Here is a 16,645-nt window from a genome sequence, read left to right on the forward strand (position 1 = left end):
CATTGTAAAGGGTTTAAACACTGTTTCCCATGCTTGTTCAATGAACCATAAACAATTAATGAACATGCACCTGTGGAACGGTCGTTAAGACACTAACAGCTTTAAGGTCACAGTTATGAAAACTTAGGACGCTAAAGAGGCCTTTCTACTGACTGAAAAACACCAAAAGAAAGATGCCCAGGGTCCAGATGTGACCAGGGTAATAAATTGCAATGTCGTACTGTGAGACGCCTAAGACAGCGCTACAGGGAGACAGGATGGACAGCTGATCGTCCTCGCAGTGACAGACCACGTGTAACAACACCTGCACAGGATCGGTACATCTGAACATCACACCTGCGGGACAGGTACAGGATGGCAACAACAACTGCCCGAGTTACACCAGGAACGCACAATCCCTCCATCAGTGCTCAGACTGTCCGCAATAGTCTGAGAGAGGCTGAACTGAGGACATGTAGGCCTGTTGTAAGGCAGGTCCTCACCAGACATCACCGGCAACAACGTCACCTATGGGCACAAACCCACCGTCGCTAGACCAGACAGGACTGGCAAAAAGTGCTCTTCACTGACGAGTCGCGGTTTTGTCTCACCAGGGGTGATGGTCGGATTCGCGTTTATCGTCTAAGGAATGAGCCTGTACTCTGGAGCGGGATCGATTTGGAGGTGGAGGGTCCGTCATGGTCTGGGGCGGTGTGTCACAGCATCATCGGACTGAGCTTGTTGTCATTGCATGCAATCTCAACGCTGTGCGTTACTGGGAAGACATCCTCCTGCCTCATGTGGTACCCTTCCTGCAGGCTTATCCTGACATGACCCTCCAGCATGAAAATGCCACCAGCCATACTGCTCGTTCTGTGCGTGATTTCCTGCAAGACAGGAATGTCAGTGTTTTGCCATGACCAGCGAAGGGCCCGGATCTCAATCCCATTGAGCACGTCTGGGACCTGTTCGATCGGAGGGTGAGGGCTAGGGCCATTCCCCCCAGAAATGCCCAGGAACTTGCAGGTGCCTTGGTGGAAGAGTGGGGTAACATCAAACAGCAAGAACGGGCAAATCTGGTGCAGTCCATGAGGAGGAGATGCACTGCAGTCCTTAATGCAGCTGGTGGCCACACCAGATACTGACTGTTACTTTTGATTTTGACCCCCCCCCCCCCCCCCCCTTTGTTCAGGGACACATTATTCAATATCTGTTAGTTCAATATCTGGAACTTGTTCAGTTTATGTCTCAGTTGTTGAAACTTGTTATGTTCATACAAATATTTACACGTTAAGTTTGCTGAAAATAAACACAGTTGACAGTGATAGGACGGTTATTTTCTTGCTGAGTTTATATATTTGTTACTGCTCGACTAAAACAATCTCAGTCGACCAACAGCCTAACGACCAAACAATCGACCGGTCGACTAATTGGGGTCAGCCCTAAACTGTTCGAAACAGCCCCTCTCCTCCCCTGCAACCCTTTCACAGATCGTCGCTCATGTTCAATACGGTCTCAGAATTTTCCTGATCAAATAACAGTTACATAAAATAAGATGGTGTTTCTTTGTGAGCCCAGCTGGTGAGCTCATAGCAGAAGTGTGTGGTCTCACGGTCCCCTTACCCCTTGTAGAGATCCTGGACTTTGGCTACCCCCAGAACTCAGAGACTGGCGCACTGAAGACCTTCATCACTCAAACGGGCATCAAGAGCCAGGTGGGCACCATGACAATATTTTAAAGATATCTCTCATATACAGTTTGGACTGTGTGGTAGTCACCCAGTAGTATACCTTTTTCAGCTGTTGTTGGGCATGAGGGATGGCTCCAGAGCTGAGGATATTGTTGATTTGGATGTATACTTGTGTTATGTATTTTTCTCTCGCTCTCTTTCTTCTCTCTCTTGCGCTCTCTCTCTCTCTCTGTCTCAATGTGCTCCGTGGCTGCCGTTTTTATTTCCTGGTCATTTCATTCTCCAGCACCATGTGAGTACTCTCCCTTTTGATTGGTTGTTTAAAGGCAGACTCAGCCGTTTTACATCTTGAACAGCGGGGTGACTGTCTCCTTACGGATATATCACCAACATATTGCTGAGTCCAACTTTACATACTGGGTTGTCGTTAGAATTATCCAGGTGAAAAGTGTTTCAGCCATAACAATCTGGCGTTCTCTTTTTCTCTCTCTCCTCCTCCTTGTCTTTTTCCTCTATCTCCTCTTATCTCTGTCAACCCCTTGTTTCTCTCTCCTCCCTGTCCCTTTCCTTTCTCTATCTCTGTCCATCCCTCCTTTTCTCCGTCTCTCTGTCCACCAGTCCAAGGAGGAGCAGTCTCAGATCACCAGTCAGGTGACTGGGCAGATCGGTTGGCGTCGCGAGGGCATCAAGTACCGTCGCAACGAGCTCTTCCTGGACGTGCTGGAGAGTGTCAACCTGCTGATGTCGCCACAAGGTACTACCAGTCTGTGTCATGTGTGTTTTGGAGCAAGGACTTTGTAACGCTGCTGTACTGAAACAAATCAACAAAGACAAACGTACGCTGGACTCGGGTCTTGGGCCTTGAATTAATACATTTTATTGGACATGTTTAAAATGCATATAGAGGTGACTCATTTATGTGAGGACAACAATACTTACATAAAAAATTATAGAGAATTTAAAAAACAATGAAGTCTACCGACTTATTTCCATTATGCTCCTCGTTATCAAGTGGGCAGCAAGAATGGACAGTTTGGGCAAGACTAGCTGTGCATTCGGCACTTCAAAGGCACTTCACATTCAATACAATTGGAAAATACATACAATACAGTTATCTCCAAAAGTATTGGGACAGTGACACACTTTTTGTTGTTTTGGCTCTGTACTCCAGCACTTTGGATATGAAATGGTACAATGACAGACTGGTTGAAGTGCAGACTGTCAGCTTTAATTGGAGGGTATTTTCATCCATATTGGGTGAACCGTTTAAATTACAGCACTTTTTATTTTTTTACATAGTCCCCCCATTTTAGGGGACCAAAAGTATTGGGACAAATTCACTTATGTGTATTAAAGTAGTCAGAAATGTCAAGCTTGTGACTATACAAACTTGTTGGATGCATTTTCTGTTTGTTTTGGTTGTTTCAGATTATTTTGTGCCCAATAGAAATGAATGGTAAATAATGTATTGTCATTTTATTGTAAATAAGAATAGAATATGTTTCTTAACACTTCTACATTAATGTGATGCTACCATGATTAAGGATAGTCCTGAATGAATCGTGAATAATGATGAGTGAGAAAGTTAGACTCACAAATATCATACCCCCAAGACATGCTAACCTCTCACCATTACAATAACAGGGTAGGCTAGCATTTTATTTGGGGGGGGGGGGTATGATAATTGTGCGTCTAACTTTCTCACTCATCATTATTCACTATCCGTAATCATGGTAGCATCCATCCACATTAATGTAGAAGTGTTTAGAAACTTATTCTATTCTTATTTACAATAAACGTGACTCTGAAATGACACAATACATTATTTACCATTAATTTCTATTGGGCACAAAATAAACTGAAACGCAACCAAAACAAACAGCAAATGCATCTAACACGTTTGTAGAGTAACAAGCTTGATGTAATCATTGCGTGCTAGGAATATGGGACCAAATACTAAACATTTGACTTCTTTAATACACATATAAGTGAATTTGTCCCAATACTTTAGGTTCCCTAAAATGGGGGGATATGTACAAAAAGGGCTGTAATTTCTAAATGGTTCACCCAATATGGATGAAAATGCACTTTAACCTCATAGTTGTATCATTTCAAATTCAAAGTGCTGGAGTACAGAGCCAAAACAACAACAAATGTGTCACTGTCCCAATATTTTTGAAGCTCACTGTATATACACAATATACAATATACACCTGGACTAGTCAAGGTCAGTGATCCAAATCAAATCAAATTGTGTTGGTCACATACATGTGTTTAGCAGATGTTATTGCGGGTGTAGCGAAATGCTTGTGCTTCAAGCTCCGACAGTGCAGTAATATCTAACAAGTAATATCTAACAGTTTCACAACATATACCCAATACACACAAATCTAAGTAAAGCAATGGAATTAAGAATATATACACACATATATGGACGAGCGATGTCAGAGCGGCATGGACTAAGGTACAGTAGAATAGTATAGAATACAGTATATACATATGAGATGAGTAATGCAAGATATGTAAACATTATTAAAGTGACTAAGATACCGTAGAATAGTATAGAATACAGTATATACAGTGCCTTGCAAAAGTATTCAGCCCCCTTGGCGTTTTTCCTATTTTGTTGCATCACAACCTGAAATTTAAATGGATTTTTATTTGGATTTCATGTAATGGACATACACAAAATAGTCCAAATTGGTGAAGTGAAAAAAATAATAATACATGTTTCAAAAAATTAGAAAATATAAATAACGGAAAAGTGGTGCGTGTATATGTATTCACCCCCTTTGCTATGAAGCCCCTAAATAAGATCTGGTGCAACCAATTACCTTCAGAAGTCACATAATTACTCTACCTGTGTGCAATCTAAGTGTCACATGATCTTTCACATGATCTCAGTATATATACACCTGTTCTGAAAGGCCCCAGAGTCTGCAATACCACTAAGCAAGGGGCACCATGAAGACCAAGGAGCGCTACAAACAGGTCAGGGATAAAGTTGTGGAGAAGTACAGCTCAGGGCCAGGTCGCAGTTGTAAATGAGAACTTGTTCTCAACTGGCTTACCTGGTTAAATAAAGGGGGGGAAAAAAGGGGAAAAAAAGGGTTGCTTTTTGATGTGTGTTTGTGGTTGTTGTCCTGCTGGAAGACCCACAACCTTCAATGGAGACCCAGTTTTTGGACACTGGGTTAAACATTGGACTTCAAAACACCTTTATAATCTGCTGATTTCATGATGTCTTGCACAAGTTCAAGGCCCCCAGTACCAGAGGCAGCAAAGAAACCCCACAATTAAAATTGTAGACTTAAAGGTGCTACACATAAGATTGTTTTTTATATATATAATGTTTGTATTGTAATTTCAGAAAATGTCCTATATCAGATATAAAAATATATCTGCAGTAATAATGGAATGATAGTGTTTCACAGTATTACTTATCCGCCGGTGTTGTGAGTGGCTGTGATTTTCGCCTATTGATTTCTCCCGCCGGAGCAGTATCTGTTGTCAAAATGGGAAAGCTGTTTTGACTTAGTGGCTGTGTTATCTAGTGGAAATTGCCTCCATTTCCTGGTTGCTAAAAGTCTACACTGTTCGCTCAATTTCAGTTTGTGAGAAAACAAGCACTGAATACTGTACGGAATCAACATTTTTGTGCACAAATTAGTTTACATCCCTGTTAGTGAGCATTTCTCCCTTGCCAAGATAATCCATCCACCTAACAGGTGTGGCATATCAAGAAGCTGATTGAACAGCATAATCATTACACAGGTGCACCTTGTGCTGGGGACAATAAAAGGCCACTCTAAAATGTGCAGTTTTGTGTCACAACACAATGCCACAGATGTCTCAAGTTTTGAGGGAGCGCGCAATTGGCGTGCTGACTACAGTAATGTCCACCAGAGCTGTTGCCAGAGAATGTAATGTTAATTTCTCTACCATAAGCCGCCTCCAACGTAGTTTGAGAAATTCGCAGTACTTCCAACCGGCCTCACAACCGCAGACCTCGTGTAACCATGCCAGCCCAGGACCTCCACATCCGGCTTTTTCACCTTTGTATCGTCTGAGACCAGCCACCCGGACAGCTGATGAAACTGAGGAGTATTTCTGTCTGTAATAAAGCCTCTTAAAAAAGCCCACCCGTGGCTGCCCCCCTGCCCAGTCATGTGAAATCCATAGATTGGGCCTAATGAATTTATTTCAATTGACTGATTTCCATATATGAACTGTAACTCAGTAAAATCGTTGAAATTGTTGCATTGCAAACAGGTCTAATAACTGGTTTGGACAACTGTAAGTGAGCTAGTAAGCTCCCTCCATGTGTAAACAAGAAGTACAAATAGGGGGGTGTTGTCACTGGACCAACAAAGGGGATGGATCCAGAATGGATCCAGAATGTCTCTCTGGACCTTCAGTGTTTGTCAAGTGCACTAGGAAGTTGTGCTCTAGGAACATCCATGAGTTTACTTTCAGCTTGATTTAACCATGTGTGATTGTAGCCCTTTGCTCTAAATCTTTCTAGGAGTTCATCCTTTATTCTGTTGAATGCACTTTCACTCATGGATGTTCTTAGAGCACAACTACTGAGAAAGCCCACAAGCCCTAGAGCCAGACCTCCTATCCAACTGGTTAATACCTACACCCCACAAAGTCCAGAGCTATTAGGCATCATTAAAAAACATTGGCATATTCTACGCTCAGATTCAGCTCAAGGTAATACATTTCAGCAGCCTCCTACGGTCGCCTACTGTAAAGCTAAAAACATTAAAGACAGTGTTGTCCGATCCGACATCAGCCAAGGCGCAAAGACTAGCCTCCTGCATATTTCCCCCGGCAACTACAAGTGTGGCAATTGTTTCTCACACCCTAGATCGGGTCGAGACATAAAAATCTAAAGTACCATCAATTGTAATTCTCGCGATGGGATCTGTGTGATTCACTGCCCGTGCGGCTTATTTTACGTAGGAGAAACTTCTAGGGAGTTACACAGTCAGTAAAAACAAACACGGTGGCGATGTTGACAAAAGGTCCAGAGACGTTCTGGATCCATTCCTTAGATACTTTAGTCCCCAGAGGTCTTAATCTAGAGAAGGACTATAGTATGCTTTTGTGATGGGCCCCATCCCTTTGCTGGTCCAGTGACAAAAGAAAAAATCCAGTGTAGCAACCTTTTTAAGTTTACAAAAATAAAATTGGTTCTGCAATGTTAAAAATCCCCCAAAATTTTTTTTTGTGATTACCCCCTTTTTTGTGATTATGATCTTGTCTCATCGCTGCAACTCCCCAACGGGCTCGGGAGAAACGAAGGTCGAGTCATGCGTCCTCCAAAACATGACCCGCCAAGCCGCGCTTCTTAACACCCGCTCGCTTAACCCGGAAGCCAACTGCACCAATGTGTCGGAGGAAACACTGTTCAACTGACGACCGAAGTCAGCCTGAAGCCCCCCCGGCCAAACCCTCCCCTAACCCGGACGACGCTGGGCCAATTGTGCGCCGCCCTATGGGACTTCCGGTCACGGCCGATTGTGACATGGCTGTAGTGATGCCGCAATACTGCAATGCAGTGCATTAGACCGCTGCGCCACTCGGGAGGCCAATTGCAACTTATTTTAGAAGAAATAGGGAAGGATTTAAGAAAAGTGCAAGGGTGCCATTATATTTGTCCTCAACTGTATATATGACTATGTATGCACATTTAGCTGTGTGGTATAGTGCCGGTGTGGCCACTAGAGGCCGCCACCCACCTGTTTTTTAATGTGTGACCTGTTTTTTACTATAAATGATTCTATAACTCTACATAAGAGTATCACTACCTCATAAAACACTCCTTGACAGCTCTCCTGAACCGGTTACCTGCCTTCCGTGTTGCACCGTGGTAACCTCGCCCTCTCTCCCTCTGCTCCAAACAGGCCAGGTGCTGAGCGCCCACGTCTCGGGCCGCGTGGTGATGAAGAGCTACCTGAGCGGCATGCCGGAGTGCAAATTTGGCATGAACGACAAGATTGTCATTGACAAACAGGGCAAGGGGGGCGCCACCGAGGAGGCGGCGGGCAAGAGGTGAGGTGGCAATGGGTGTGGCCGGCTTTGGCCATTTAGATTCAATCTTTTTATTAGATTTTCCAGCAGCGCACCACCCTGCATCCCACTGCTGGCTTGCCTCTGAAGCTAAGAAGGGTTGGTCCTGGATGGGAGACCAGATGCTGGTGGAAGTAGTGTTGGAGGGCCAGTAGGAGGCACTCTTTCCTCTAGTCTAAAAAAATATATATATACGGAATATTATATTAAATATTCAGAAGTTTACATACACTTAGGTTGGTGTCATTAAAACTTTTTTTTCAACCACTCCACAAATTTCTTGTTAACAAACTATAGTTTTGGCAAGTCAGTTAGGACATCTACTTTGTGCATGACACAAGTAATCTTTCCAACAATTGTTTACAGACAGATTATTTCACTTATAATTCACTGTATCACAATTCCAGTGGGTCAGAAGTTTATATACACTAAGTTGACTGTGCCTTTTAAACAGCTTGGAAAATTCCAGAAAATTATGTCATGGCTTTATAAACTTCTGATAGGCTAATTTACATTATTTGAGTCAATTGGAGGTGTACCTGTGGATGTATTTCAAGACCTACCTTCAAACTCAGTGCCTCTTTGCTTGACATCATGGGAAAATCCAAACAAATCAGCCAAGACAAATCAGCCAGACTCCACAAGTCTGGTTCAACCAAACGCCTGAAGGTACCACGTTCATCTGTACAAACAATAGTACGCAAGTATGAACACCATGGGACCACGCAGCCGTCATACCGCTCAGGAGGGAGACGCGTTCTGTCTCCTAGAGATGAACGTACTTTGGTGCGAAAAGTGCAAATCAATCCCAGAACAACAGCAAAGGACCTGGTGAAGATGCTGGAGGAAACAGGTACAAAACAATCTATATCCACAGTAAAACAAGTCCTACAGTGGGGAATTTTTTTTATTTAGTCAGCCACCAATTGTGCAAGTTCTCCCACTTAAAAAGATGAGAGAGGCCTGTAATTTTCATCATAGGTACACGTCAAATATGACAGACAAAATGAGAATTTGTAGGATTTTTAATGAATTTATTTGCAAATTATGGTGGAAAATAAGTATTTGGTCAATAACAAAAGTTTCTCAATACTTTGTTATATACCCTTTGTTGGCAATGACACAGGTCAAACGTATTCTGTAAGTCTTCACAAGGTTTTCACACACTGTTGCTGGTATTTTGGCCCATTCCTCCATGCAGATCTCCTCTAGAGCAGTGATGTTTTGGGGCTGTCGCTGGGCAACACAGACTTTCAACTCCCTCCAAAGATTTTCTATGGGTTTGAGATCTGGAGACTGGCTAGGCCACTCCAGGACCTTGAAATGCTTCTTACGAAGCCACTCCTTCGTTGCCCGGGCGGTGTGTTTGGGATCATTGTCATGCTGAAAGACCCAGCCACGTTTCATCTTCAATGCCCTTGCTGATGGAAGGAGGTTTTCACTCAAAATCTCACGATACATGGCCCCATTCATTCTTTCCTTTACACGGATCAGTCGTCCTGGTCCCAGAAAAACAGCCCCAAAGCATGATGTTTCCACCCCCATGCTTCACAGTAGGTATGGTGTTCTTTGGATGCAACTCAGCATTCTTTGTCCTCCAAACACGACGAGTTGAGTTTTTACCAAAAAGTTATATTTTGGTTTCATCTGACCATATGACATTCTCCCAATCCTCTTCTGGATCATCCAAATGCACTCTAGCAAACTTCAGACGGGCCTGGACATGTACTGGCTTAAGCAGGGGGACACGTCTGGCACTGAAGGATTTGAGTCCCTGGCGGCGTAGTGTGTTACTGATGGTAGGCTTTGTTACTTTGGTCCCAGCTCTCTGCAGGTCATTCACTAGGTCCCCCCGTGTGGTTCTGGGATTTTTGCTCACCGTTCTTGTGATCATTTTGACCCCACGGGGTGAGATCTTGCGTGGAGCCCCAGATCGAGGGAGATTATCAGTGGTCTTGTATGTCTTCCATTTCCTAATAATTGCTCCCACAGTTGATTTCTTCAAACCAAGCTGCTTACCTATTGCGGATTCAGTCTTCCCAGCCTGGTGCAGGTCTACAATTTCGTTTCTGGTGTCCTTTGACAGCTCTTTGGTCTTGGCCTTAGTGGAGTTTGGAGTGTGACTGTTTGAGTTTGTGGACAGGTGTCTTTTATACTGATAACAAGTTCAAACAGGTGCCATTAATACAGGTAACGAGTGGAGGACAGAGGAGCCTCTTAAAGAAGAAGTTACAGGTCTGTGAGAGCCAGAAATCTTGCTTGTTTGTAGGTGACCAAATATTTATTTTCCACCATAATTTGCAAATAAATTCATTAAAAATCCTACAATGTGATTTTCGGGATTTTTTTTTCTCAATTTGTCTGTCATAGTTGACGTGTACCTATGATGAAAATTACAGGCCTCTCATCTTTTTAAGTGGGAGAACTTGCACAATTGGTGGCTGACTAAATACTTTTTTTCCCCACTGTATATCGACATAACCTGAAAGGCCGCTCAGCAAGGAAGAAGCCACTGCTCCAAAACCGCCATAAAAAAGCCAGACTACGGTTTGCAACTGCACATGGGGACAAAGATTGTACTTTTTGGAGAAATATCCTCTGGTCTGATGAAACAAAAATAGAACTGCTTGGCCATAATGACCATCATTATGTTTGGAGGAAAAAGGGGATGCTTGCAAGCCGAAGAACACCATCCCAACCGTGAAGCACAGGGGTGGCAGCATCAGGCTGTGGGGGTGCTTTGCTGCAGGAGGGACTGGTGCACTTCACAAAATAGATGGCATCATGAGGAAGGAAAATATGTGGATATATTGAAGCAACATCTCAAGACATCAGTCAGGAAGTTAAAGCTTGGTCGCAAATGGGTCTTCCAAATGGACGATGACCCCAAGCATACTTCCAAAGTTGTGGCAAAATGGCTTCAGGACAACAAAGTCAAGGTATTGGAGTGGCCATCACAAAGCCCTGACCTCAATCATATAGAAAATGTGTGGGCAGAACTGAAAAAGCGTGTGCGAGCAAGGAGGCCTACAAACCTGACTCAGTTACACCAGCTCTGTCAGGAGGAATGGGCCAAAATTCACCCAACTTATTGTGGGAAGCTTGTGGAATGCTCCCCGAAACGCTTGACCCAAGTTAAACAATTTAAAGGCAATGCTACCAAATACTATTTGAGTGTATGTAAACTTCTGACCCACTGGGAAAGTGATGAAAGAAATAAAAGCTAAAATAAATCATTCTCTCTACTATTATTCTGACATTTCACATTCTTAAAATAAAGTGTTGATCCTAACTGACCTAAGACAGGGAATTTTTACTAGGATTAAATGTCAGGAATTCTGAAAAACTGAGTTTAAATGTATTTGGCTAAGGTGTATGTAAACTTCCGGCTGCCCCAGGGCAGTAATTGGGGACATTGCCCTGTGTAGGGTGCTGTCTTTCAGATGGGACGTTAAATGGATGTTCTGACTCTGGTCGCTAAAGGTGTTAACCCCGGTGTCCTGGCTAAATTCCCAATCTGGCCTTCATACCATCATTGCCACCTAATCATCCCCAGTTTCCAATTGGCTCATTCATCCCCCCTCCTCTCCCCTGTAACTATTCCTCAGGTTGTTGCAGTAAATGAAGTGTTCCCAGTTAATTTAACAGGTAAAATAAATACATAAATGATTTTTGCAGATGTCACTGTCAGAGAGCATCAAACAAGATATCACAACAAAAACAGTGGCCCAAGTAGTCTTAGATGTGAGGCAAAAAATATAGATATAGAAGTAGATTAGAATATAGATTAGAATAATCTATAGAATAGATATAGAAAGGCACTTGATCTGATTCAATTAAGCTGTGACCTTGTATTTCCAAGGGGGCAGAGGTGCTTAATGAGTTTTCAGAGCTACAGTCCATTAAAGTCTCACCCCAGTAAGCTGTTGAATTCACCTTTAGGAAATAGCCTAAACTCTAGAGCAAGCTGACTGAAGGCCCTTTGCTGGTGCCTGCAACTATACCGTGAATTAATAAGCTAGCCTGAGTGCCGGTCTGTTTGTGCCGAATGTTTGGCTTACCAATTACATCAATGGAGTTGGCAAGAACACAACAGATCTGGGACCAAGCTAGAATTAAGCTCCTATACTGTACTTTTGGTTTGAAAATATTTTTCTGCTGCAATGTTTGTTTATGCTCATTGAATGTTTTGTAAAGCCTGGAACATCGTGATTTTTTTAAAGTGCCCATAATGATCAAAGCAAAGTGGGCCACTGACACTGTCAAGGACGGAATTGCTGTTGAAAAGACTTTGAGATAAAACTGGAAAATTGAAAACTTTAAATCATTCTCTCTCTAAAGTGTTTTCACATGCAGTGCTTCTTGTCCAAAACACTGATTGGGAGGTGAATACATTGTCTGTGTCCCAAATGGCACCCTATTCCCTATAAAGTGCACTACGTTTGACCAGATCACTCCGTTTTACGCAGCCATTGTAACCAAGTCATCATGCCGCAACTACATCACATGGCTTGTTACTTTGTTCATCATTTTCCATCACCTTCTTTTTTTATGACGTTTTTATTACGTGGCATTATGTTTAGAGTGCTAAGATTTTAAGTGTCAAGCTGTGTTTTTTCCCCTCTTGATTTGTGGTTTTATTTTCTCCCTCTCTCTGTGCTGGACCTCAGTGATTTGGGGGGCAGGTAGCGTACATCACTCACTCGGTCAGACTGCTCTCTCCATCATCAGTCTGCCTCAATCAGCCTCTGTGTGTGTCTGTCTTGTCTGTCCATCGTTTTGTCGACACAGAGTTGCGTTCAGTACAGAGCAATGCTATGTGTCTGATTTTCTGACATGTAGATTTGAACATGTCGTGTTCATAATCAATCAATCAAATGTTGCATCCTTCTGAACGCGACATGACGTGCAAGTCAGACTGACCAGGCAATTAGTGTTGTGGTGTCTGGCTTGCATGCCTCTACCATTGTGTGTGTGTGTGTGTGTGTGTGGATTTCAGTATGAAGGAGCTCAGTGTGTGCATCAGCTCTTCATTGAAATTCATACTCTTCCTAAATTTGTGTTAATCGTTAATCTCACTGTCATCTATTTTGTACTGTATTAATGTCTGTGTATTATGATTAGGCTAGGTTTCCCCTCCTTCAGTGTGTGTGTGTGTGTCTGTGTGTGGCCCTCTTGTTCCCTCTAAACACCTCTATCTTTCTCTCTCTCTCCTTTATCTCCATCTCTTAGTGGCGGTGGCGGTGGTGGTGGTAAGCAATCCATAGCCATTGACGACTGTACATTCCACCAGTGTGTGCGTCTCAGCAAGTTTGACGCTGAGCGCAGCATCAGCTTCATTCCTCCGGACGGAGAGTGTGAGCTCATGAGGTAACGAGCTTGTGTGATACAGACACACAAACACACGCACACATTCACACACAGGCTCTGTCTTTATCTGTCCGTTTTGTGTGTGTGTGTGTGTGTGTGTTTGCCTCTTCTTCTCCACAGGTACCGCACCACCAAGGACATCATCCTACCCTTCCGCGTCATCCCCCTTGTCAGGGAGGTGGGCCGCACAAAGCTTGAAGTCAAGGTGGTCATTAAGTCCAACTTCAAGCCCTCGCTTCTGGCTCAGAAGATTGAGGTATGGCTACAGAGGGATATAGGTTTACCATATGATCATAGAGCTTTGGGCACAGTAACTGACCAGGTCGTGGTCATCATGGTCAGGTCGTGTGGTCAGGTAAAAGTCCTGAAATGACACACTTTCGTAGTAGTGCTCTACATAGCCATTGCACCCTTGGTCTTACCCATAACGTAATGAATGAATGAGTGCTTGTAGATGGGGAGTGGATCCACTGAACTGAACGTCTTTTTCCATGTTTTTACTAACCAGGTGCGCATCCCCACCCCTCTCAACACCAGCGGCGTCCAGGTGATCTGCATGAAGGGCAAGGCCAAGTACAAGGCCAGCGAAAACGCCATCGTCTGGAAGTAAGTTTTCCTCATTGTCGTTCTCAGGTTAGCCGTACCAGGGCCCTGTTTATTAGGGCACACATTGGAAAGCATTAGGCAGCCAGGGGGGAAAAACTGGAAAATAAGTGGTTCTTATTGGACAAGTCCAGATAGTCCCTCCCTCTTTCAGTCAATTTCTTCGTGCCTAATGAACTCCACCCAGGTTAGGCACCAGCCTGAGAAATATGTACGCTTCGCAGTCATCTATGAACTACTGACCGAAAAAAGTTGTTAATTGTGTCACTGGTTAATTGGGTACTTTATTCACAACACGCGGGTTCGAGGGATCGATGATTGCTAACCTGGGCCCTCAGAGCTGCAAACTCTTGTTGTTTTTATCAACTAAGCCGGGCTTCGATCTCTGCCTAAATGGATGCTAATTCAGCAGCAACATCAGCCTTCACTAGCCACATTGTTGACCTCACCTTAGCCCAGACATAATGGCAATTTCAAGGGGATTTTTAACCCCACCCACAACGATTCAGAGGAAGACGATTGACCCGTTAATATTTTCTCAATGATTTTGAGAAATGGCAACTCAATTGAGGAGATCCAGGTTGAGTGGAATTAAATTATTTTATATATTTATTTTTAAACTGAAACATATGTAAGACTATAGGCTGAAGTTTGTGTGTGAGAGAGAGAGAGGGATGGGCATTTTAAATTATTTCACTATTAAAATAAAATCAAACATTGTTTTCAGATAGTCGAAATTCAAAAAATACAAATCGCTCTATTCCCTTGACCAATCAGAATGAAGCAAAATGCCACAAAAATACCACAACAGTGCAAATGTTTTCATGGTAGCTGGCTAACAGTAGCCTAGGCTAACAGCAACAGTGAAAGATAAGTCTTATGTTCGCCATCATGGAACTGATTCTGTTTCAAGAAAGGTTTTCTACATACAGTGCCTTCGGAAAGTATTCAGACCCTTTAACTTTTTCCACATTTTGTTAGGTTACAGCCTTATTCTAAAATTGATTTAATAGTTTTTTTGCCTCATCAATCTACACACAATACCCCATAATTACATTTTTAGATTTTTTTGTGAATTTATTAAAAATAAAAGAACTGATGTCACATTTACATAAGTATTCAGACCCTTTACTCAGTACTTTGTTGAAGCACCTTTGGCAGCGATTACAGCATTGAGTTTTCTTGGGTATGACGCTTATTTATATTATATATATTTATATTATTACAAGCTTGGCACACCTGTATTTGGGAAGTTTCTCCCATTCTTCTCTGCAGATCCTCTCAAGCTATGTCAGGTTGGATGGGGAGCGTTGCTGCACAGCTATTTTCAGGTCTCCAGAGATGTTGGATCAGGTTCAAGTCCGGGTTCTGGCTGGGCCAGTCAAGGACATTCAGAGACTTGTCCCAAAGCCACTCCTGCGTTGTCTTGGCTGTGTGCTTAGGGTCGTTGTCCTGTTGGAAGGTGAACCTACGCCCCAGTCTGAAGTCCTGAGCGCTCTGGAGCAGGTTTTCATCAAGGATCTCTCTGTACTTTGCTCCAATTAATCTTTGCCTCGATCCTGACTAGTCTCACAGTCCCTGCCGCTGAAAAACATACCCACAGCATGATGCTGCCTCCTCCATGCTTCACTGTGGTGCCACGTTTCCTCCAGACCTGACGCTTGGCATTCATGCCAAAGAGTTCAATCTTGGTTTCATCAGACCAGAAAATCTTGTTTCTCATGGTCCAAGAGTACTGTGGAGTAGCTTCTGTCTGTTCACTCTACCATAAAGGCTTGATTGGTGGAGTGCTGCAGAGATGGTTGTCCTTCTGGAAGGTTCTCCCATCTCCACAGAGGAAGTCTGGAGCTCTGTCAGAGTGACCATCGGGTTCTTAGTCACCTCCCTGACCAAGGCCCTTCTCCCCCGATTGTTCAGTTTGGCCGGGCGGCCAGCTCTAGGAAGAGTCTTGGTGGTTCCAAACTTCTTCCATTTAAGAATAATTGAGGCCGCTGTGTTGTTGGGGACCAACACTGCATTCCACAATAAGAACATCATACCAAAGGTCAAGCATGGTGGTGATGGTGTGATGGTTTGGGGATGCTTTGCTGCCTCAGGACCTGGACGACTTGCCTTAATAGAAGGAACCATGAATTCTGCTCTGTATCAGAGAATTCTACAAGAGAATGTCAGACCATCCGTCTGTGAGCTGAAGCTGAAGCGCAGCTGGGTCATGCAGCAAGACAATGATCCAAAACACACAATCAAGTCTACATGAAAATTGCTAAAAATCAACAAATTGGAAGTTTTGAAATGGCCTAGTCAAAGTCCAGACCTAATCCCAATTGAGATGTTGTGGCAGGACTTGAAATGAGCAGTTCATGCTTGAAAACCCACACGTCCCTGAGTTAAAGCAGTTCTGCATGGAAGAGTGGGCCAAAATACCTCCACAGCGACGTGAGAGACTGATCAACAACTACAGGAAGCATTTGGTTGGAGTCATTGCAGCTAAAGGTGGCACAACCAGTTATTGAGTGTAAGGGGGCAGTTACTTTTTCACACAGGGGAATTGGGTGTTGCATAAATTTGTTTATGAAATAAATATGTAATTGTTGTGTTATTTGTTCACTTATGTTCCCTTTATCTAATATTAGGTTTTGGTTGAAGATCTGATAACATTCAGTATCACAAATATGCAAAAGTAGAGAAAATTAGAAAGGGGGCAAATACTTTTTCATAGCACTGTATATATATATACATACACACACTGAGTATTAATATATATGTATATATATTAATACTCAGTGTGTTCGAATACAAGTGTTTGAATAGTAACGACCGTTTGGATATCCGGATATTCGATTAACCGTGCCCATCCCTAGTGTGTGCTCGCGCGCGCCTGTGTTTGTGCTGTGGAACGGTCTTAACTGTGTGTGGCTATGTAT

The 16,645-nt window shown here is 43.2% G+C and overlaps 1 protein-coding gene across 2 annotated transcripts in view; it reads left to right on the plus strand.

The window, feature by feature from the left end:
* LOC311101331 (AP-2 complex subunit mu-like) overlaps window positions 1-16,645 on the plus strand; it is a 52,818-nt gene that overhangs the window by 35,505 nt on the left and 668 nt on the right. For both annotated transcript variants that reach the window (XM_084142460.1, XM_084142459.1), the window contains exons 5-10: window positions 1,612-1,694; window positions 2,289-2,424; window positions 7,583-7,730; window positions 12,981-13,118; window positions 13,239-13,374; window positions 13,627-13,724. In XM_084142460.1, the coding sequence (XP_083998586.1) occupies window positions 1,612-1,694; window positions 2,289-2,424; window positions 7,583-7,730; window positions 12,981-13,118; window positions 13,239-13,374; window positions 13,627-13,724 (739 nt within the window). The remainder of the gene's footprint in view (window positions 1-1,611; window positions 1,695-2,288; window positions 2,425-7,582; window positions 7,731-12,980; window positions 13,119-13,238; window positions 13,375-13,626; window positions 13,725-16,645) is intronic.

Source organism: Coregonus lavaretus (assembly GCF_964263955.1).
Source record: "Coregonus lavaretus genome assembly, chromosome: 26".
In the NCBI taxonomy this organism is placed as follows: domain Eukaryota; kingdom Metazoa; phylum Chordata; class Actinopteri; order Salmoniformes; family Salmonidae; genus Coregonus; species Coregonus lavaretus.